The 22972-nt window shown below is 38.4% G+C and overlaps 1 protein-coding gene across 1 annotated transcript in view; it reads left to right on the top strand.

Moving 5' to 3' along the window:
- Positions 1–22972, top strand: part of LOC127647794 (cGMP-inhibited 3',5'-cyclic phosphodiesterase 3B-like) — an 87346-nt gene that overhangs the window by 46961 nt on the left and 17413 nt on the right. Inside the window, exons 2-9 of the mRNA XM_052132266.1 lie at positions 11363–11413; positions 12714–12962; positions 14131–14267; positions 15382–15488; positions 16301–16520; positions 16639–16730; positions 16854–17017; positions 18681–18815. Coding sequence (XP_051988226.1) covers positions 11363–11413; positions 12714–12962; positions 14131–14267; positions 15382–15488; positions 16301–16520; positions 16639–16730; positions 16854–17017; positions 18681–18815 — 1155 coding nt within the window. The remainder of the gene's footprint in view (positions 1–11362; positions 11414–12713; positions 12963–14130; positions 14268–15381; positions 15489–16300; positions 16521–16638; positions 16731–16853; positions 17018–18680; positions 18816–22972) is intronic.

The following is a 22972-nucleotide window of genomic DNA, read 5'->3' as shown; positions in this document are numbered from 1 at the left end:
GTGCGCAGAGGCAGGGTGAAACAAAGGGCAGCCAATCTGCCTCCCTACCTGTTCACAGCACCTACTCTGGTTACTTTGAGCCGATTGGTGGGGGGCCTTGGGGATACGTCAGTAATTACTGCAGAGACTGGCTTGCTGTGAGCATTTGACCGCCACACTATTTTTCCTTTTTTTTTTTTTTCAGGAGCCCTGCTCACTTGACCTTGACCCAGAGCTTACAGCCGATGAGAAATTTGGATGGATCGAGTTCAGTCCCTCTCATCGAGGAGCCCCAGCAGTGCTTCTGTCATATCAAAACAATCAGCACAGAAACTAGAACAGGATCCCCCTCTTCCATGACTTCTGATTCATAGACATCACAGATGACCACTGTGTAACCCTAACTCAACATCCTAAGGCACTTCCAAACAAATTTCGATGGCTAAAGCAGATTACACACAGTGAACTGGAACTTGTCTTATTGCTTAACTGGACTCCAGAACTTAATCTAATAAATTCTTGTGATGTTTAGATTATATTTTTCATATTTTTAAAAAGGGACAATGAGCCATTTTAAAGATCATTGTTTTTCCTGTGGTTAGAAAAGCCATTATCATCATCTCAATGACGACATTGTGGGGAAATGCTTTCAGACCCTCCCATTGGAACGACACTCCATTACCACCCAATAATCAGTTTTAATAATTTATAATACTGAAATTGATGCATCAACCCATTTACAGTGTCTTTGTTTTAGAGCGCATTATAATGTCCTATTAGTGCGCCACACAATGCATCATTTCAAGGAAGACAGCGATCACACAGCCACTATCATATCTGATTGGTCAAGTGGAATGTGAAAGCTCATGACTGGTTTGGTCAGTGTCTGTTACTAACCTCAGTAATCCAGAGAGAAATGTTGCTTTTCGTGTGAAAAGCACATGATGATGTGGTATATCTCCATCCACCCCAACAAAGGGAATGTTCCGTAGTACTGCTTAGTACAACCTTCTTCCCCAGTCATCTCTGTCCATCAAAGTCCTGAAACCATCTGACTGACTGGGAGCCAGACTTAATCACAGCTTAGCATGAAGTCACAGACTGCTTCCCAGAAGACGGCATAATAGTGTAATGACCAGGACCGTGAGCCATTATTGATTAGTTTTTTTTTTTTTTTTATCTTTTTTTTCCCTGTTTTTTTTTTTTTTTTTTTTTGGATGGTGCTGATGTTCAAGGATCTACACCATATTTGGAGTTAACTTGAAATGTCAGTCAGATAATAATTATATTTGGAACCAAAAATTGCATTATTGAAGGTGTGTTTTAATTAGAGCCCGACCGATAAAGGATTTTGAAGGCCGATACCTATACAAATATTTGTTGGGTTTAAAATCCGATAAACCGATATATCGGCCGATATTTTTATTTTTATTTTTTTTTCAGAAACGCGCAACAAATCATTAACAGATTTCCCTAACATTAGTTATTTGTAGTTATTTATGAGTTTTAACTAAAATAATATGATAATGCATTTTAAAAAGAAACTTGTTTCTTTTATTGTCACAACAGAACAGAGGAACATCAAAATATATTAAAGTTCTGATAAATAAAATGTATAAAAATACAAACTTAAGATATGAAACGTAAAGTCCTTTGAACAAAAACACAAAAACAACAACAACCAAATCAAAGTTACCAGTATTAAAAGACTTGGTATAGCTTCATAAATATAACTTTAAACTATACTACTTATAAATTGCTAACAGTATATATGAGGTAGTGTACTGAATCAGTCAATCCTCAATAGCTCCAGTCCAGCAGAGGCAGGTTGTAGTACAAGAAGCAAAGTTTCTCTGCATTGTCTCCTTTCAAAGAGCTTCGCCTATCCTCATAAATATTCCCTATGGTGCTGAACACTCTTTCGCTCGCCACAGAGGAGGGTGGACATGAGAGGTACTGCCTTGCCAAAACTGACAGTCTGATGAAACGGTTGGTTAGTCCCACTCCCTACATTGCCTTATAAGCTACCTTATAATTACAATGTCAGCTTGCTTATCCCTTTACCTGCACTTTTTAAATTCTTTCCATCAAGCTACATCAAACCATTTTCAATCATCAGTTGCTGCCTGCCTTCTAAAACCTATTATTTAGCGATTCTAAATCCATTATGTGACTCGTTAATGCTGCGGCTGAACGACAGTCTGCAACGCACACTTGGCGTCGTTGGATTCACACACATCATGCAAAAGAAAAGCTAACTTTGTCTTTTATGCACAAGATACGTTTGATACTTTTTCTCTGTCTAAATGTTCACTCCTCGCAAGTCTAACTTACATTTTACAATGCAGGGACTGTAACTAGAGATATGCTAGTTATAAATACAGTAATAATCATTACTTTATTTAGGCAGAAAAAGTTCGTTGTGGTTTCCAAGCTCATTACTGTTAACGTTAGTGGTCTTCCACTGATGATAGTGGCATTAGCTAGCTTTGTGGTTAGCTAGTCTATGATGAGCCATAATTTAGCAATGGATAACGTCATACTGCAAATTGTAAAACATACATTTTCAATATAACAGGCCAAGGAGAGATGATACGTCTCATTGCTATAACTGTCACGCGCTATTAAAGAAATACTTCAGTCACATCGTCAAAAGTTAAAAGGACAGTCAGTCAACTACACTGTAACAACGTAACGTAATTATTACTAGCTAATTCCGCTTCACTCTCGGCTTATTTAACAGCAGCAAAACTGGACATGATAGTCACAAATTTTGTCATGCTTATTTGAGTTAAGAGAACTGATGGGGATGTTCTTTTAATTGTTATTCAAGCAATGTATGTGACCAACTCACCATGGCATGAACACACTTCACCGATGATCTCACTCGCGGATAACTGATTCTCTCTGCCCGACTCTGGCTGGATCAGCAGATTGCAGGATGTGTGGCGCGTTATACACGAGTGTTGCCAACAGGGACGGTGTAGAGTGCCCTCTGGTGGACAAACTATACAACTCCAACACTCATGACATGGTTGAAGGGTGTTTCGTCCGTTTTTTTTTTTTTTAAATATTCATTTATCGGCCATTATAAACGCCGATACTGATAGTTTGGAAAATGCCTAATATCGGCCGATAATATCGGCCTGTCGATAAATCGGTCGAGCTCTAGTTTTAATTTTGTCTTTTACCTGAAAAAAATGAATGGTACTTTTGAATAATATGCTTAAATATCAGTATTCTAATAGAAACTGGTCATGGGGCCATAGAATGTCATATCACATGATCAGTACTACTTATTTTATCTCAGTAACCCCTCTATTATCAGACACTTTTGCTTACTGAATAAATTAATCTTAGCTAAAGGTAGATAATAATTATTGCTTTTATATTATCCTGCTACCATGCCACTGTAGTGTTAATGTAAGTCAAAGACGACTACCAGCACAACATAAGCTTTAAATTTGATGAATAGATGTGGTTATGTATGTGCATTTTCACTTTTATGTTTTTGGGTCTTTTCCCAATTTATATTTGATTTAAAGATCAGAATGGCTAAAGCATTTTTTCTGCAGTGTTTGATTTTATGTAGAACATTACACAGTTTGCCTGGAAATTGTGAAATGTGCAATCCAGATCAATGCGGCCGGAAAATCAAAATGTGAAATGTGTTCATTGTGAAATGTGATCGTCTCTGGGGTCGGCTGAGACTTGAGGAAGTGCCATTGACCTGGCCTTTCTGAAACTGGTTGGAGTTGACTGAGGAATAGCCAGAACTTTCCGACACTCACAGCAGCTGCTGACTAGCTCAAGTTTGCAGGGCGTTAGCCTGCACTGACGTCAGTTCCATGACACCCACAAGAACACAGACGGCGACACGCTCATCTCTTCAACACATACACACATCACTTTTGCTACCATCTAAGATAAGGCTCTCAATACACATTTTACTGACTTAAATCGGATTCTATTATTTTATTTTTCTTAATTTGACTGGATTTATCTCGCTTTTGTGCCAATTCTGTTTCTACATTATTTAGTCCTGAAATGTTTGTTTTTGTTTTACAGTATTGTTAAAGTTATCATGAAGTGACACATTTTCAGTTGGAGCAGGCTATTGAACGAGAAAAAAAAACTGTTGGTGGGACTTTATTTTATCAGGAATTAATTAATTGGATTATGAATTTCTATATGACAGGTTGTTGAAGGGGAAATATATATATAAAATCATAGATAATTAAAACTAACCTTCTCTCTCCTCAGCCCCTCCCCGAGAGTCCCCCCAAAACACTAAATCATTGCCCCATTTTCTATCAAACAAATGCCAAAACCTCAGCCTTCTACTTAACACATCCTCGAAAGCTGCCACCCTCCCCATCTCTGCAGACCACTCCGGAAATGAGGGCGCTCCATCCAACTTCCATCCCCTTAAGATAACCTGCCTACCAATCATCACATTGGTCAGAACCTAGTTTTTTTATGTGTTTATATCGATGACTGCCCTATTGCCCAAAATACAGAGTCTGGGGCAAAATTTCATTTGAGTGCCCAGAACGTCACACATAAAACTCTGAACCTTCAAACTAAATTATTGGATCTTAACACTGAACCAAAAAATGTGGTTGTGTCTCCAACTTCTGATTGGCTTCGCCAGCAGGTGGGTGTGTCTTTAAAATCAAGCCTATACAATCTAGAGGTGGTCCAATAGAATCTATGTAAAATCTTGAATTGCATAAGGCACACCCTTGCATCTCTAGATGCAGACTTTATGTTTTTTAGAATCCTGGCCCACACTCCCTCCTCTAATACAAAGTTTAAATCTTTCTCCCATAATCTCTTGATAGAATTTAAAGCTCCGTCCCTCAGACTCTGAATTAGCAGGGAGTAATACACTGATGCCTCATGACCATTTTCAAAAGCAGTAATCAGCTCTCCTAGAGTATCTGCTGCATTAGGGGGGTGTAAACTACTCCCAAAAACAGTACAGAGCAGGTGGCACAGCTGGAAATACCTGAAGAACTGAGACCTGGGAATCCCAAAATGCTGAACCAAATTTTCAAAGGATCTCAACACTCCACTCTCATAAAGGTATAAGAGTTTAGTAACCCCCCTCACAATCCATTCTGACAAGCAGAAAGGGGACTTATTAATACATAATTTTGGGTTCAGCCATATGCTCGAGGCAACATTTAAATAAATGTCTGAATTAAACACACTGGACACTTCTGTCCATACCACGTGCAAATGCAAGATAATGGGGTGTAACTTAACGGCTCCAATTAGTTTGGAAGAAAGTCTTTGCAATGGCAAAATAGGGGTTCCTGTTCAATACAAAACCAGGGAGGGGCTCTCTCAGGTGGCAGCGACCAATGAGCCAAATGTCTGAGACCAAATGCATAATAATAAGACAAAATCTTGGGTATGCCTAGCCCACCTTTGTCAATTGGCCTATGTTACTTATTGAAATGTAATCTGGGATGCTTACCATTCCAAATGAAGGACTTTGCAATGCTATTAAATTGCTTGAAATAAGAGAGGGGGACATCTACAGTCAGAGATAGTAGCAGGTAGATACATTTTGGATTACAATTCATTTTAATTACATCAGCAGGAAACTGATGGAGTGCGTACTCCAGGTAGGGAAGGAGGTATTGCCCCAAGTGAAGGAGTTCAAGTACCTCGGGGTCTTGTTCACGAGTGAGGGGACAATGGAGCGGGAGGTTGGCCGGAGAATCGGGGCAGCGGGGGCGGTATTGCACTAGCTCTATCGCACCGTTGTCACGAAAAGAGAGCTGAGCCGAAAGGCAAAGCTCTCGATCTACCGGTCAATTTTTGTTCCTACCCTCACCTATGGTCATAAAGGCTGGGTCATGACCGAAAGAACTAGGTTGCGAGTACAAGCGGCCGAAATGGGCTTCCTCAGAAGGGTGGCGGGCTTCTCCCTTAGAGATAGGGTGAGGAGCTCAGTCATACGTGAGGAGCTCGGAGTAGAGCCGCTGCTCCTTTGCGTCGAAAGGAGTCAGTTGAGGTGGTTTGGGCATCTGGTAAGGATGCCCCCTGGCCGCCTCCCTAGGGAGGTGTTTCAGGCACGTCCAGCTGGGAGGAGGCCTCGGGGAAGACCCAGGATTAGGTGGAGAGATTACATCTCCAACCTGGCCTGGGAACGCCTCTGGTTCCCCCAGTCAGAGCTGGTTAATGTGGCTCGGGATAGGGAAGTTTGGGGCCCCCTGCTGGAGCAGCTGCCCCCATGACCCGACTTCGGATAAGCGGTTGAAGATGGATGGATGGATGGATACATTAGCCTTCCCAGTTATTGATAAATGTAATGAAGCCCACCTGCCCACATCGCTCAAAAAACTTTTTATTAAAGGGTCAAAATTAACTCTAAATAAATCACACAAATTTGCTGGGAATAAAATGCCCAAATACTTTATGCCCTGTTTGGGCCACTGGAAGGCACCCTGCTGAAAAGCCAATGAAAAGCCATAGTACACTGTCAGAGTCAAAGCTTCAGATTTAGACCAATTGCCTCTGTATCCTGAGAAATTAGAAAAGGAATAAATATTTCTGTAGAGGCAAGGCATAGATCTAATGGGGTCAGAGATGAATAATAAAATATCATCAGCATAAAGCAAAAGCTAATGCGCCATACCTCCCGCTACCCCCCCTGGAAAATCATCTTCCCTTCTTATCATGACTGCTAATGGTTCCAGAGAAAGACAGAACAATAATGGGGAAAGAGGGCAACCCTGACAGGTGCCCCTATCCAGAGTAAAATAATATGAATTTAATAAATTTGATTGTACAACTGCTACCAGGTGTCTATAAAATAATTTAATTAATCCAATAAAAGTATTCCCAAACCCATATATTTCCAAAATCTTAAAAAGATAATCCCATTCTAACATATCAAACACATTTTTGGCATCAAGTGAGATGGCAGGAACCTGAGTCTGATCATTGCCACTGACCACATAATATTGATGAAACGCCTATTGTTATCAGAAGAGCTATGGCCCAGAATAAACCCCACCTTATCTATATGTATAAGAGATATCATAACTTTACTTAATCGGTTAGCCAGAATTTTTGACAAATTGGATGGTTACTCTTACACTTGCTTGGATCTTTGTCCTTTTTAAGAATCAGACTGATCCGGGCATGTGTCATGGTTGGTGGAAGCTTTCCATTCTTTAATGATTCCGTGTGAACTTCTAACAAAAGTGGAGCCAGTTCTGTAGCATAAGATCTAAAAAGTAGAGTGGCAAAGCCGTCTGGCCCTGGAGACTTTCCTGTAGGCAAAGCCTTAATTACCTTGCCAAACTCCTCCATGTTTATCTCAGAATCAAGATAAAAAAATGTATATTCCCTACCAGATATGGTCAAAAGTCTCCAAATATCTGTAAGACCAAGATTTTTACACATCCTGTGAAGCGTCACTGTTGCTCTAGGGGGCTTGCACACTTTTGCTTCACTATGATCAAGTATTGAGTCCAGCAAAAGATTAATGTCTCCTCCCAATATTATATAATGAGGGGTGCCAGCGGCTTGCAACATCCCTTGAAGATAAAAAAGCTCTTATCATCAGCGTTAGGTGCGCAAATATTAGTCAAATTCAACCTTTGCCCCTGAATTTTTGCTAAAACAATAATGACTCTTTCTAATTTACCTTTAACCTGTTTGAGACATTTTAATTGTAGCTGTTTACTTATCAATGTAATGACTCCCCTGCTCTTACTTGAGCCAGCACTAAAGAAAATATGTCTTCCCAAAATTTTCAGCATCCTGCGGGGAAAGATGCATTTCTTGAAGAAACACTATATCATATTTTTTACGTTTAAGAAGAGAAATAACCTTACTTCTTTTTATGGGGTGCCCCAGCCAATTCACATCCCACATGGAGAGATACAATCCACTCATATTAACATTTGACGTTTTGACACATTATTAAAAATAGATTGTGTGTCAAAAATAAAATTGTAGCGACCACTTTCCAACATTAGTGCAACAATCAAACCCCAAAAATCCCCCAGAACAAAAAAAAAAAAAAAAAACAGAAAAAGAAAAGTGTGCACATTAACCCCTGCACGACAGCGGCAATTGGCGTCCCTCCCTCTAAACTCAAACAGTCCATGTATGCCTACAAGCCTGGAGTTGTATGAATAACTTTTACTATGACCATCTGTGGTTTTTGGAGCTTTAAAGTGCAGATCACCAACCACTTGCATTGTATGGACCTACAGAGCTGAGAGATTCTTCTAAAAATCTTAATTTGTGTTTAGCAAAAGAAAGAAAGTCATTCACATCTGGGATGACATGAGGGTGAGTAAATAATAAGATCATTTTTATTTTTGGGTGAACTATTCCTTTAACACATATAGTGAATATCACAACATCTTCATGTTATCTCAAGTAATTATTATTATTATTTTTTGTTTTACTGAGGAAGTGTTCTATTTTAAGTGTTTCTAAGTGTTCTGTATATATATATATATATATATATATATATATATATATATATATATATATGGAAAGCCCCATACTAACTCAGAAGTAGAAACAGCTGACAAAACCAGTGCAAAATGTTTCAATATCTTTTGAACTGGATGACAACATGTTTGTCATTGTAGCAGTTTGACAACGCAGCACACTTTCATCACCTTAAATATCAGATCATGCAACATTTTCTTATAGCGACAAATTAAACCAGACTTTTGGCTTGCTGATCAAAATCAAATATTTGATTAAATCAAAAAGGATTTCTAATTTTCATAAAATCATATACAGACTACCCACCCCCATTTTTTAAATGGTGCCTGAAATGTACCCTCTTTATTTTTACCTCACTTAAACACATAAGTGAATGTATTATCAGTCTTGGCTTTGAACCCACGTCATACAAATTAGCTTATTTATACAGTATTAGCACTTATTGTTAGTTAAAATTAACAAAGATATAATTTTTGGATGTATATGGTTTAGAGTTACACAGGTTAGAGCATGATATGATGACTTTGACCTTACAGTATATAGTCAATAGACCTTATATGATGAATTTGTATTTAAAACTGATTCAATAAATAGCATTTGTAAAAGAAATACAATTAAATGCTTTTTACCTTGAAAAATATGTGAAAACTTTAAAGCAAAGATGTGTACACCCCAAAATATTCAAGATTTAAGTAAAATGTAAACCTTACCAGTGTAAAGTTTTTACTTGACGGTTACACCACTTGACATTTAATCAACAAAATCGTATAAATGATCTTCAGCGACATGAATACATTAAGAATACATTTAAGTGTTTTAAGCTAAATTTTTCATTTTCATCATCTCAGATATCCTGATTTGTTGTTGACTTGTAAATTGTAACACACTTTCAAGGAAACTGATTTGATATTTTGACTGCAGATTTGAGGTTTGGAACCGACTGCACCTTTATTTTTCTTCTAATCTATCTTTCTCTCTGTGAGGTTAATTAGTTTAATAGACCGTAAAGAACAAAAGTAAAGGGAGATTAAATGTGAGATTGAGTACATTTTTAGCCTCACGGTGATCTTGTCAGCCTTTCTCCCACCATCCTGGTTACCATGACGTTTGTACCATTATTTGCTGGCTTCTGTCAGGTTGCCATGACAGTGCTTATTTGCCATACTAAAAACCAGTGTTAAGCAGAAGCTGACGACTAACAGGGATCATCTCTATCCGATCAGTGAAACATCTGATCTAAAGGAGTTAGACCACTCTGCGTATTGATCTTGAACCACTCCCAATCCAAACATGGACTGGATAGAAATTTAAGCTTAAACCACCTATTATTTGTGTTGAAGCAGCTTGATGTTGTTCATTCATTACTCTTAAAAAATATATATTGTATATTATTTTTTGTATTGATGCAGTGTGCAGTCTCACTGATGAGTGTGTTTAAGATCAGATCCATCTGTTGCTCAGTGAGAACCGCGTGCGTCTGTGTGTGTGTGTGTGTGTGTGTGTGTGTGTGTGTGTGTTTTGAGTCGCTGGCCATGCCGTTTGGACCGCTCTGAGCATCTGTGAGAGCTGCTGGTTCTAAAGATTAGAGCCTCTGTAAGTGACACATTTGACACAGCTAGTGCAGGTGCAGGGGACTTTGTTGTGCTGAGAGAGAGAGCAGGCTGTTCTCTCACATATTACCAGCACTCCCTCTTGTGGTCAAATAATGAGCTGCTGCTAAAGTACAGTGGGCTCTCTTTGTTTAACATGGCGACGGCTCACATATTCAATGCCATGGGCAGAGAATTCTCTCAAATTCAAAATTATCTAATTATTAAGACTCCGTGACTCTAATGGTATTTTATTGATAATACCACTGAACTCTTATTGATTTGTGCTTGGCTGGTTGCAACAGTCATTTATGCAAAAGTTGAAATAAGTTATTTTATCTGCCTTGATTGTTGTAAGCAGTAAACTTATACTCCTTGGCTTAGAAAATACCAACTATGTGGTTGTTGACATTAAATACTTAATCTAAATTTGAAACAATTTTACACTTGTATAATTATTTGACATGCATATTTTAGTACCTCATATTAATTATGAAACTGCATTGATTGTTTGTACTTTATAAAATCATTGGGTTAGCTTCATAAATTTGCTAAACAAATACTATTTAGCTGACTGACAAAAGCTGAAATGACTTATTTTGATTAGGTCAAAGACCTATTTGTGTACAAATAGGTAAAGCTGTACATTAGCTTTTTATTCATGCTGTAAATGTTGAGGATGCTTTGGTACAAAAAAAGTTTGCCTAGAGTTTGAACATCTTATTAGGTGGTTTAAATGGATTCAGACTTGAAGCATTCATAGAACAAGTTATAGTTTACAGAACATTCAAGCATAATATTTTTTAGACAACTGTGTTTTCAGTTGTAACAGAAAAAATTACCACAACACCAGAAAACAGACCCAGTCTATGACCTATAGTTGTGGAACTTGGCTTCTGCTTGGTGACTTTCTTATGAGGTAGATAACGTGGAATTGCAGTCAAATGACGTAGTTTGGTTAAATAAGATCTGTGAGCACCATTGTTGATGTCTCATTGTGGTTAAAGTGTGGTTTCTTTTTCTGTTTTTTTCTTTCTGCAAGTTGAAAGGTTTTCATTTAGCAACTTTCCGCGCACAAAACGTCTTGTTCAGGTGTTGACAAAGTATTCATTCCCACATCAAATTAACTGTTGTACATAGAAATACCTAGAAGAGTTTATTTTTAACGTTGGTTATAGGTGCTTCAACAACACAAAAATAACTCATTTAGCTGCGTCTATGTCTTTACTTTCCACAGTTTTTGTGCAGGGTGACAGTTATGAATGAAGTGTGCTTTAATAAGCCTTTGTTTTGTGTTCTTTTAGATGATCCTGTGGGACTGGGACCTGAAACAATGGTACAAGCCACAATATCAGGTATGTACTGCTCCAGTTTACTGGAGCAAAACTCATCTGTATTTCTTCTGCACAATTTCCATGATACTTTTATAAGGTAACTGCATATTACAATATTTAACAATATCCAGACATGCTTTTATTTTTTTATTCACTTTTAATAACCATATCATGTAATCTACATCCATTATTCATAAATATTTAACATTTTAGGTAATGCACAGTTTTAACTTGCTATCTTGCAGGGTTCCCACAGTCATGCAAAACCTGGAAATATCAGGACATGTAAACATTTTGAAAAGTTATGAAAATATTAATATAATTTTTTCTAGTAATGCTCAGCACTTAAATGTATCCGTTACAAATGGCTCATTATGAGTGTAATCTCTGCAAAATTATTTTTAAAATCCTTATCCAGTAATCAGAAATGACTGGAAACAGTCATGGAATTTCACTGGTCACAAGGTACGGTAACCCTGATCTTTGTGGTAATCATTAATTCACAACTTCCATCTTGTTAGAAATATAGATTTTTTTTGTGTCTGTTTTTTATGTTATAATGCTCTATGTACATGTGCCTAAAACAAGCTTTTGCGGTCCATTTCCCAGCATCTTCACTGTCCTTTTTTCTGTCTGAACAAGCCTTGTTCGCATGCCGAGGCCTTTAGCCTCTTTCTGTCTGCCGCTCATTACTGCGGCAGGCCTGCGAGTGGATAACCCTTATCCTGGCTCACATAAAGGTTGCCGAATGACGTCAACTCCAGAAGGAAGTGCTCACTAAGCACTTTTATCACACACATATACACATGTGTGCATGCGCACACACAGGTCGCAGCAGTGCTGCCGCTTTATTACTTTCATCAGAACCCACCTTCCCTTAAAAAAATTATATTGGTCTGAATTAAATACAATCAATAAAATGAGCTCAGCTTGTACGCACAAGACTGAATATGGATTAAAGCTAGCCAAGTTTATAGATACCCTGAGTTCTTCCCGTAATATCATTATGAACTTATTTTTTTTTTCCACTGAGTGGATATCATCAAAAGCTGTCTCTGGCACTTGGCTGGATTTTTCAAATGGATGGCTCTGAGAATGAGTCATTCTTTTGCTACAGTTACTACTTTTGTAAGTCTGGAGCAGTGCGGCATTGCATGCTGTATGTTTGATATCCTTTTGTTCCTATAAATGACCACAAGGAGGCAGTATAAGTCTCCAGATGCAGACCATGTAGTGGTGAATGGGGGAATATTAAATGTGTTGTCTTCTTTAACCAGTCATTCTATAGATACTGAAATGTGTATTGTGTACATATACATAGGGTGCAGTGAGTGGGAATGGTGTGGATCTCTCTGTGATAAATGAGGCCAGGAACCTGGTGTCAGACCTGCTGCTGGACCCCTCTCTCTCGCCCCATGTTCTCTCTTCACTGCGCAGCATCAGCAGTCTCATGGGAGCTTTCTCTGGGTCCTGTCGTCCCCGGGTCAACCCCTTCACCCCCTTCCCTGGCTTTTATACCTGTGCTGAGATAGAGGACCCCTCAGAGAGAGGAGACAGAAAGCCACTTAAGGTAGGTGAGCAGGATGACAAGAGGAAGGCACCAGAGATGATTTTACTTTTTGAACACTACAGCCTACCCAAGATGGATCTTCACTGATTATTTATAGATGAGATCGGGTCTAGTTGTCACAATTTTTACTCCAGGAAATATTTCTCAGGGTAGGTGTATTGTTGAATAAGCTATTGAACATTTCCACCCTTATTGCTCAGGAGAAAAGACACCGATACTTGGAGCACACATTAACCTTTTGTGACAATATGGCCAGAAGTGGGGTATGTTCTCACACTATGTTGGGTCATATTGGAACTGGCCATTAAACAGCCTATTATGGGATTTTCAGCTAAATTTAAGCAGTAAAACTGTTTCTACAATTCATGAAAAAAGATATTGCATAAAAATATCAAACCATTTTGATATATTTTGGCCAACTTATATTGTAATTCAATATTAGCTGATATTCAATAATAAGGGATACTGTGATAATTAACATGCACAATACTGTTATTTTGAGCACTTCAAAATACAGTGAAAATTTCTGGTTGACCTATTAACCAATTTTTGATATTTCTGAATGCACTGTAGAATTTCCATCAATAAATCAACATTGTTAACACTCTTAAGTCTTACAGTAAAAGGAAGACATGCCAAATTACTATCAAACTCTGAAATTCATGTTTCTTTTTCAATAAAACTTTCCTCTCTAAAGGATACTATTGTTGTTTCTTGTTAATTTGCAATGAAAATAAACCATAATAAATTTGATAAATGCAAAATAGAAGCAATGGACTCATTCTTTTGAAAACCACCATGTCTCTTTTAGTCTACTTTCGTTTTGATCTTTTAATTTATAAAGTACAAAACAAGTTACTAAATCTTGTAATTTGGAACAACAATAAAGTTAATTTATCTTTCAACCAATTCTGTACAGTAATTCAATACAATACCGTTATCCATATACTGTGATTAATGCTTCAGCAATTATTGTGATATGAAAATTTGATGACATGTCATCCCTAATTGTAATGAATACATTTATAACAAATAAAACACATTTGAGAACTTGTCACGACCTGACATTTATTAAAAGTACCCTTGTCTCTGAGATTTTTTTAAATAAACGTACAAAACTGGAATTCGTATCTGACTAATTACTACTTACTACATGACTTGTGTTTAGGGTCTGAGCAGCAGGAACAGTCTACCCACCGCTCAGTTGAGGCGCAGTTCAGCCTCTTCCTCTCTGCCTCCCCTGGAGTCTGCCGCCTCACGCTGGGAACGCACCAATGGAAAGAGATCTCAATCTGAGCTCAACAGGTCAGACCTCTCATGACTAAACTTTCCCTATCTCTAATACTAATACATGTGGCCCCAGATGAGTAAAGCAAGGGACCAAGAAAGGAGCATGGGTGTACTGCAGTGTCATAAAGTAACTGTTTATTAAAAGGCTAAATTTTCCCCTTCAATTCATTTTGAGGGACATTTTTTTATATTTCGAAGGGCATATTTTAGATTGAAACACAGCATGAAATTTCCTCAGATATTTAGGTTTAAATATAAATATAGTAATTATTTACTATTATGAATGTTACCAAAAAATAAACTCTACATCAAATATAAAAAGAGCTGGATATCATAACACAGGAAACTCAGTAGCACTTTATTTTACAGTACTGTTCAATTACTTACAACTGTAGAAATAAATAGACACTAAACCTAAACCTAACCCCTACCCTAATCTTAACCCATACTAAGTTACCTAAGAGTTACCTAACATTACTCAGTACTTTCTTGGGTAAGTACTCTGTACTGTAAAATAATGTGCAACCATAAACACTCGGCTAGAATATATATTTGAAAACAATTGGCTAGTCCCAGTGTTAGATTATAGAGGTTTGTACTGTTCGTCATCAGTATGATTTCAATACAATCTCGGTTTCAAGTTATGGAGTTAGTAATAAATATGTATGACCCAAAAACTAGACAGGCTTAGAATAGAGTAACATATTAAATGTTATATCACAGATAAAACATTTTAACAGACATTTTTGCTTACACATTGTAAAAATGTGGGGCATTTTTGATGTTTAATTAAATTTTTTAATTTAATTTTTAATTTTTAATTTTTCCCCAGTCCTTTGTTAATTTCTGAACGTGGTGCACTGATATCTGTGGATTGTTGGAAGCTGACAAAAGTGAATGGTCAAATATTATGTAAGATCACCAAAATTTAGTTTCGGTAGGCAGTTAGATTGCAGTTGAGGGTTTATAAGGACTTCCTGCATTGTGTAATTGTTCTGTTTGTCCTTTGGGTGGCAGTGTTTGATGTGGCATATACATTTTTTTCAAAGATGCTGTGTCTCTTTGCTTGTTGAATAGGAGTAATGAAAACTTTACTTATTATTGACTTCTATACATTTGTACCCTGCAGCCAAAGTTGTGTGTCTAATGGGCCCAGCAGCAACCTGCTCACCATCCCTAAACAGAGATCCTCCTCCATTACCCTCAACTACGGCCATACTGTCCCCAGAAGACCAGGTCAGCACCTATTAAAAGCAAAATAACTTCTCTTTTCACATCTAATATGTTAAATCTTAGCAGAAATGTGTGATTAGTCAGGCAAAGTGACAATAAAGCATGCACGTAAATGGAAAAACCATCACTGTGACAGTGGCTTTTGCGTCACATGCAATCAGAGTCCAGGTCTTTTTTATTTTCTTGCCAATGCCAGGTAAATTGAGTAAATTTTGGCCATAAATATTTTTTTTTTATTATTAATATGTTTTGCAGGTCTCCTGTGAACTAAACATTTTCCCATTTGCAGTAATCTCACATAAAGTGGTCTGACTCTAAATAACAATGGTGTGCAGGCTTTCTTTTCTATTTGGATTTTTGTACCCCATGCATCTACAAACCTTGTTTTTGGACTTTGTCCCTTGTAGTTTTGCATTATTTCCATGAAAACATATAGATTTTTCTCCCTGTGACAAAATAATTATTTCATTTAGCTGTCTTGGTGTCTTAGTGCCAGGAATGTGTCTCTACATTAAGTTCTGGGGTTATGACAAAAGAAAAAAGAAACTATTTTCTTTAATATAAATTTTACGGTAAAAGGTAAAGGTTCTTGAAGATGCACATAAGTGACCAATCTTCTCTTCTTCAGTATAGTGTATGATCTCTTTGATTTGATGTGCTCACATTGAGAAAATGGTTGAATGATTATTCTTTCCCCTGCTTTGCAATTTCAATTCATTATTTTGCAATTCCTTAGAAAAGTTAAAAGGCGTTTGGTGCTTGGCGAGTGTTAATTTTGGACCCTGCATGCAACCTTTTCTTTCATATGTCCATAGGTGCATCTCCCAGCCTGAGTCTGGTCAGCTCACCGAGTCACAGCCTCTCTGCTGTTCCCGGCTCCTCTATGGTCACACGCTCTCCTGTGGAGTTCCCAGACACGGCTGATTTCCTCACCAAGCCCAGCGTCAACATGCACAAACCTCTGGGCTACACACTGAGCTCACCTGATTTCCAGCAGCAGTATCGTGGCCCTGCTTCAGTCCCTTTGTGCACCAGGTACTGTAACTTCTGCAACATCTTCCTCCTATTCTGTCTTGACACTTAGAGGAGACCAATTGGCTGTACCTAATGAGAGAATGAATTGATGGTGTTGTAAATGTGTGTTTTTTAATAGTTGTGGTCGGCAGATGGTGAAGGGTGTCTCCAATGTGGATGTGGGCGAGGGCAATCACCCAGCATCCAGTGAAATGCAACGAATGCGCTCAGGTAGGTTAAAAAAGTACATTATTCCAAGACAGCCACTATTATTCACAACAGTCACATTCTTCCTGAAAAGATTGGTATCTTGTAAGTTGATAGTCAAAATGATGCTTTTGCTCGCTTTCTTAGCTGAAGGTGTGGAGTATAGAGGGGAAAATCTGATTCGAGAGGAGAGCATGGAGGCTGAGTCTCAGGAGGAGAAAACTCCAGACACAGCAGGGGAGAAACTGAAAAGCCAGACCAAAGAAGAGGAACAGACTTTAAGTACCGAGCAGTCCTCACCAGATCCTGAGGTAAAACACACACACTAACCCAATACTTCACTTTATCCCCACGTGGTTTAAATCATTATATTATTGTCTAAAACATTGCCTTAGGACCTAAAATCAAGATCTAGTGTTGCTTGTGGATGAGTAATTGTAATTTACGAAGTGCTGTTTATAATGGTTGCCTTAGAAAACCCTGTAAGAGAAGAGATATTCTCCACATAACCTGAAATCCCCTTCTCGATTCTACCGGTCTCTCACTGCTTTTATTAGTCAATCTGGCAGTTGTTAAAGTGGCCAGCTGTTGAATGAGCAGAACAGAGCTCTGGTGTGGTAACCAAGCAGTTTATAGCTTGGCCAGAGATCTTGTTGCAGATGCATTGTGCTTATTTGCATTCCCATGCTTTTGCATTATGATGTGGTTGCTGGATTTATAGCTGTGGATTTTGAGTGGATCTCTCTGCAAGCTTGCAGTTCATTGTTCTCCCCAAAGGGGTTTACTGTAAGAGCATGCGAGGATAACGTAAATGAGCTGACTCAGTCAAATGTTTTTGTTATCACTGTAAAAGACACCCGGAATGACTTAGTGGTAGTTCACACAAAAATGAAAATTCTCATAATTTACTCACTCTCATGCCATTCCAGATGTGTGACTTACTTTCTTCTGCTGAACACAAATGAAGATTTTTAGAAGAATAGTTAGGTCCATACAATGCAAGTGAATGGGTTCCAAAATCATTATGCTCCTAAAAGCACATAAGGGGATCATAAATGTAATCCACAAAACTCCAGTGGATTAATTAAATTAATTGTCTTCTGAAGCTAAAAGCTAAGTGCGTGTAAGAAATAGGTCAATATTTAAACTTTTTTTTATTAAAAATGTTCTCTTCCGGCTGGCTTTGATATACACAGTCACGAGGGTGGCGTTCAAACTGCCTCTCAGAATTTGGCAGTGAAAAATTTTCACTGCACACCCTCAGTATTTTGAGTGACTCTATGGGTCAGTGAGCAGCCATAGCTTCAGTTTCTCAGGATCATAGTTAAGGAATCTGTGAAAACTTGCGATGAAAGCCTCGGACGTAATCAAATATTTTTCAGTAGGTTGAGGCATCCAAGATAAGCACACGTAAGCACCTTAAAAAAATCTTGAAAAAGAAACAGATACAAATACAAATCCATAGCAAAAGCAAGTCTGCCTCTGTATAATATTCCTCCTCCTCTGTTGTAAGCAACACTGTGCTTCCGTATGTTATGTATTTCATGCATAATCCAGCAAACCACAGATGGGCAGAAGCTAAATTGTATAGTTAAAGTTTTAGTTATTGATCTTTTTCTTACACCTAGCATTTTCCTTCAGAATACATTAATCCACTTCAGTCGTATGGATTAATTTTATGGTGGCTTAATTTTTTTGGAGCTTCAAGATTTTGGCACCCATTCACTTGCATTTTTTGGACCTTCAGAACCGAAATGTTCTTCTAAAAATCTTAATTTGTGTTCAGCATAAGAAAGAAAGTCATACACATCTGGAATGGCATGAGGGTGAGTAAATGATGAGACAATTTGTTATTTTTTTGGTAAACTATTCTTTTAAGAGTGTTTCAGCACAACTTTTGTTGTAAGGAATGTAGATGATCACAAAATGTAATCTTCTCCCTTCACTCTGCTCTCTGTTTTTGATCTCTGGCAGGGAGAGAAAGAGTTCATATTGGATCCCATGCTGATAGAGCATGAATCACTCATGGAGAAGATCAACACCTGGAACTTCCAGATCTTTGAGTTGATGGGCACGACGGGAGGGAAGACTGGCAGGATTCTCAGCTATGTTAGTGCTTCACTATTCTTCACTCTTATTAATGTAATAATGTAGTGTTAATTGACAATGGAGCAAGAACAATAACTATGAATGGACCATGACTAAAGTGGACAAGAGTCCACATTTAAGGCCAGGGACTGTTTGAATGCAACAACTGTTTTTCTCTCTCGCTCCATTCACTGTTTGATTCACTTAAAGAGGTCCTTTTCCCTTTTTTTTTTTAAAGGGATAGAGTGTGAAAACACCCTGACACCATGCCCTAACCAGATGCGCGATAATGTGACAAGCGTTAAATTGTAACTCTCATGTTAATCTGGGGTTTTGTCTTAAATCAACAGAGACGAGCAATGGGTCATTCTATTTTTTATTTTTTTTTTTTTTTTCATTTCTGTGTCACAACAGGTTGTCCGACTGCAGTTATTTCCTCTTTGGTCCAATATCAAGCTTCTTGTAATTGTCCAAATGTGAAATTTGTTTGTGATTGGCTGAGATTGTGCCACATTGCGCAGTAGTGTTGCATTCAGAGTGGACATACAGATTGCTAGTTGCTGGAATCTTACTAAGTTTTACTAGCAGCAGAATAGTAGTATCCAAGACAGATTAGAGTGCAACAAGAATATACACTGATGTCCAAAATTGTGTAATAATGTACAGATTTTGCTGTTTTGAAAGGCAATTGGTACTTCTCCAAAGTGGCAGTTCTGTGGATGGAAATTCTAGTGACTGTTGTGTGTGAAAATCCCAGGAGATCAGCAGTTAAAGAAATACTTAAACTAGCCTGTCTGGCACCAACAATCATGCCACGGTCCAAATCACTGAGATCACATTTTTCCCAATTCTGGTTGATGTGAACATTAACTGAAGCTCTTGACTCGTATCTGTATGATTTGATGCTCCCACGCGATTGGCTGATTAGATAATGCATGGATGATTGTGGGTGGCAGACGGGCTGGTTTGAGTATTTTTGTAACTGCTGGGATTTTTACCTACAACAGTCACTAGAATTTACTCCGAATGGTGCCAAAAACAAAAAACATCCAGATGGTGACGGTTCTTTGGACGGAAATGCCTTGTTGATGAGAGAGGTCAACAGAGAATAGCTAGACTGGTTCGAACTGACAAAGTCTACGGTAACTCAGATAACTGCTCTGTAACATGTGAGAAGAATTGCATATCAGAATGCAATTCTGAGATACAGATTGGCACTGTTTTGGCAGCATGAGGAGGACCTACATAATATTAGGCAGGTGGGTTTTAATGTTGTAGCTAATCGGTGTGTGTGTATATATATATATATATATATATATATATATATATATATATATATATATATATATATATATATATATATATATATTTATATATATATATATATATATATATATATATATATTAGGGCTGTCTATCGATTACAATTTTTAATCAAATTAATTACATGGTGTCCCGATTAATTAACCTTGATTAATCACATTTAATCGCATATACAAATATTTGCTGAGAAAGCCCCTCATATAACAATAATTCTGTATATAATGATGAAATAATTATACATAGTTATCTTTAAATATTTAATATATATATATATATATATATATATATATATATATATATATATATATATATATATATATATATATAAAATAAATATTCAGATAATTAAAATTGTGGCAGAAGAGTTAATCATTAATAAGACAATACAAAAATGCGGCTTTAGAATACAATGTATTGTTTATTACCATATTATTGATCATAATCCAATCATTGGCATACAGTTCACAGCAATCCATTTCACAAGTGAATTTGTCAATCAGTTCGAGATTTATTATGAGGGCTTGTTTAAGGACCTGTAAATGCACACCTGCATCAGACATGCTTGTGTAGCGTCTCGGGTGCATTGCCTCATAAATATAAACATTTTAGGTCACTGTGTCAAGTTAAATATAGTGTAATTCTTAGAACACATCTTGAGATCCCTTAGTTCGGATTTGCGCTCCATCAAATGTTTTGAACGCAAGAACGTAACGCATGTTTGTTCGACCGCAGGTTTCTGGTAGGAACGTAGCTCTGCAGAAACTATTTTAGGTACGCTGGTGCAGACCAGTGACTGCTCTGTATGCCAGCATCAAAGCCTGGAATTTGATACATGCTTCAACTGGCAGACAGTGAAGAGAGACAAGGAGTGGTGTAACATGTGATCTCTTTGGTTCATTAAAGACCAGACGTGCTGCTGCATTCTGGATCATTTGCAGGGGCCTAATTGCTCATGCAGGGAGGCCTGCAATGAGAGAGTTACAGTAGTCCAGTCTAGTTATGACTAGTGACTGAACAAGAAGATGTATGTCATGTTCAGAGAGGAAGGGTCTTATTTTCCTGATATTGTAGAGTGTAATCTACATGATTGTGGTGTCTTTGAGATGTGGTCTGTGAAACTGAATTGGTTATCAATGGTTACCCCTAGATTTCTGACCATTTTGGAAGGCATTATTGTAGTTGAACCCAGCTGAACGGTGATGTTGTGTTAAACAGCAGGGTTGGCTGGAAAGACGAGGAGGTCAGTCTTCGCTGGGTTAAGTTTCAGGTGGTGTTCCTTCACCCAGGCCAAGATGTCTGCCAAACAGGCCGAGATTCGAGCAGTCACCATTGTGCCGTTGGTCTGGAAAGACAAGTAGAGCTGTGTCATTGGCGTAGCTGTGGTAAAAGAACCTATGTGCTTGAATAATGAGTCCCAGTGATGTTGTGTATACAGAGAAGAGAAGTGGCCCAAGCACTGAGCCCTGAGGTACCCCAGTAAGTAGCTGATGTGACTTGGATACCTCACCTCTCCAGGCAAGGACCTACCTGAGAGATTGGACTTAACCCATTCAAGTACAGTTCCTGTGATGCCCAGAGTAGTGAGGGTGGACAGAAGGATCTGATGGTTGACTGTGTCAAAGGCTGAAGAAAGGTCCATTAGAATCAGGATGGATAATCTGGATCCAGCTCTCACCTGTCTCAGCAACAGACAGCAGGGCAGTCTCGGTGGAATGTCCACTTTTGAAGCCTGACTGATTGTCATCCAGCAAAATGTTCTGAATGAGATAGGCAGAGATCTGATTGAAAACTGCCCTGTCAAGTGTTTTCACCATGAATGGGATGAGAGATACTGGTTTGTAGTGTTCTAATTGTGTGGGGTTAAGTACAGGTTTTTAAGCAGTGGGGTTACTCGAACCTGCTTAAATGTAGTGGGAAAGTGTAAGTAGATATGTGTTAATTATTTGTGTGAGTGCAGGTAGGATGAATGGAGAGATGGCTTGGAGAAGGTGGGAAGGAATGGGGTCAAGGGGACAGGTGGTGGAGTGGTTGGAGAGGAGGAGTTTAGAGATCTTTGTGTCAGTCAGAGTGGAAAAATAGAGATAGAAGAGCTTCAAACAGGAGGTGGGTGTTTGAGAGTGTTTGGTGCTGAGAATCTATTGCTGATGGCTGTAACCTTATTATTAAAAAATGTGGTGAAGACATCTGCTGTCAGATAGGTGTCAGGCAGTGGAGGGGGAGGACAGAGGAGTGTGTTGAATGTTCTAAATAAGCTGCAAGTGTCTGTGGTGCTGTTGAGCTTGTCCTGATAATAGGACGTTTTTGCAGATTCAACGTTATCTGAAAAAGATGCAAGCAGAGACTGATATTTACCCAGATCTGCTGGATCTTTATCTTTTATCTCCTCTCAGCCGCTCTGAGGTCAGTCCGATGTTCACGAAGAACGTCAGAGGGCCAGGGGCTGGGCGGTGTCATACGTGCTGGCCTAGAGAGAATTAGACAGATGCTGTCAAGACAGGTTGTTAAGGTAGAGCCTAGTGTCAGTGTCAGAACAAACCTGTTCCCCCACCCCTACTGGTATGGCGAGGGGTGTGAGAGAAGAAGTTGTTGGAGAGAGCAGAGGGTGTTTCTGTATCCTCTGGACGTATCCATCTTTCTGTCAGTGCTGCTGAGGGTGGACTGTGTGGCGAAGGCTGGAATGAAGTCAGCTTTGTTCGCAGCTGACTGGCGGTTCCAGAGTCCAACTGAAAATGAAAGTGGAGCAGGTGCTGATGTGCAAAGTTGCCGTATGTTGTGAGGGTTGTGCTGCGTCCTGCATCTGTATTGTGTAAACTGTCTGTAACAGATAACAGGGATATGCAGGGATGTGTACATGT

Source organism: Xyrauchen texanus, chromosome 1 (assembly GCF_025860055.1).
Source record: "Xyrauchen texanus isolate HMW12.3.18 chromosome 1, RBS_HiC_50CHRs, whole genome shotgun sequence".
In the NCBI taxonomy this organism is placed as follows: domain Eukaryota; kingdom Metazoa; phylum Chordata; class Actinopteri; order Cypriniformes; family Catostomidae; genus Xyrauchen; species Xyrauchen texanus.
This window is presented reverse-complemented; position numbering and strand designations above follow the sequence as displayed.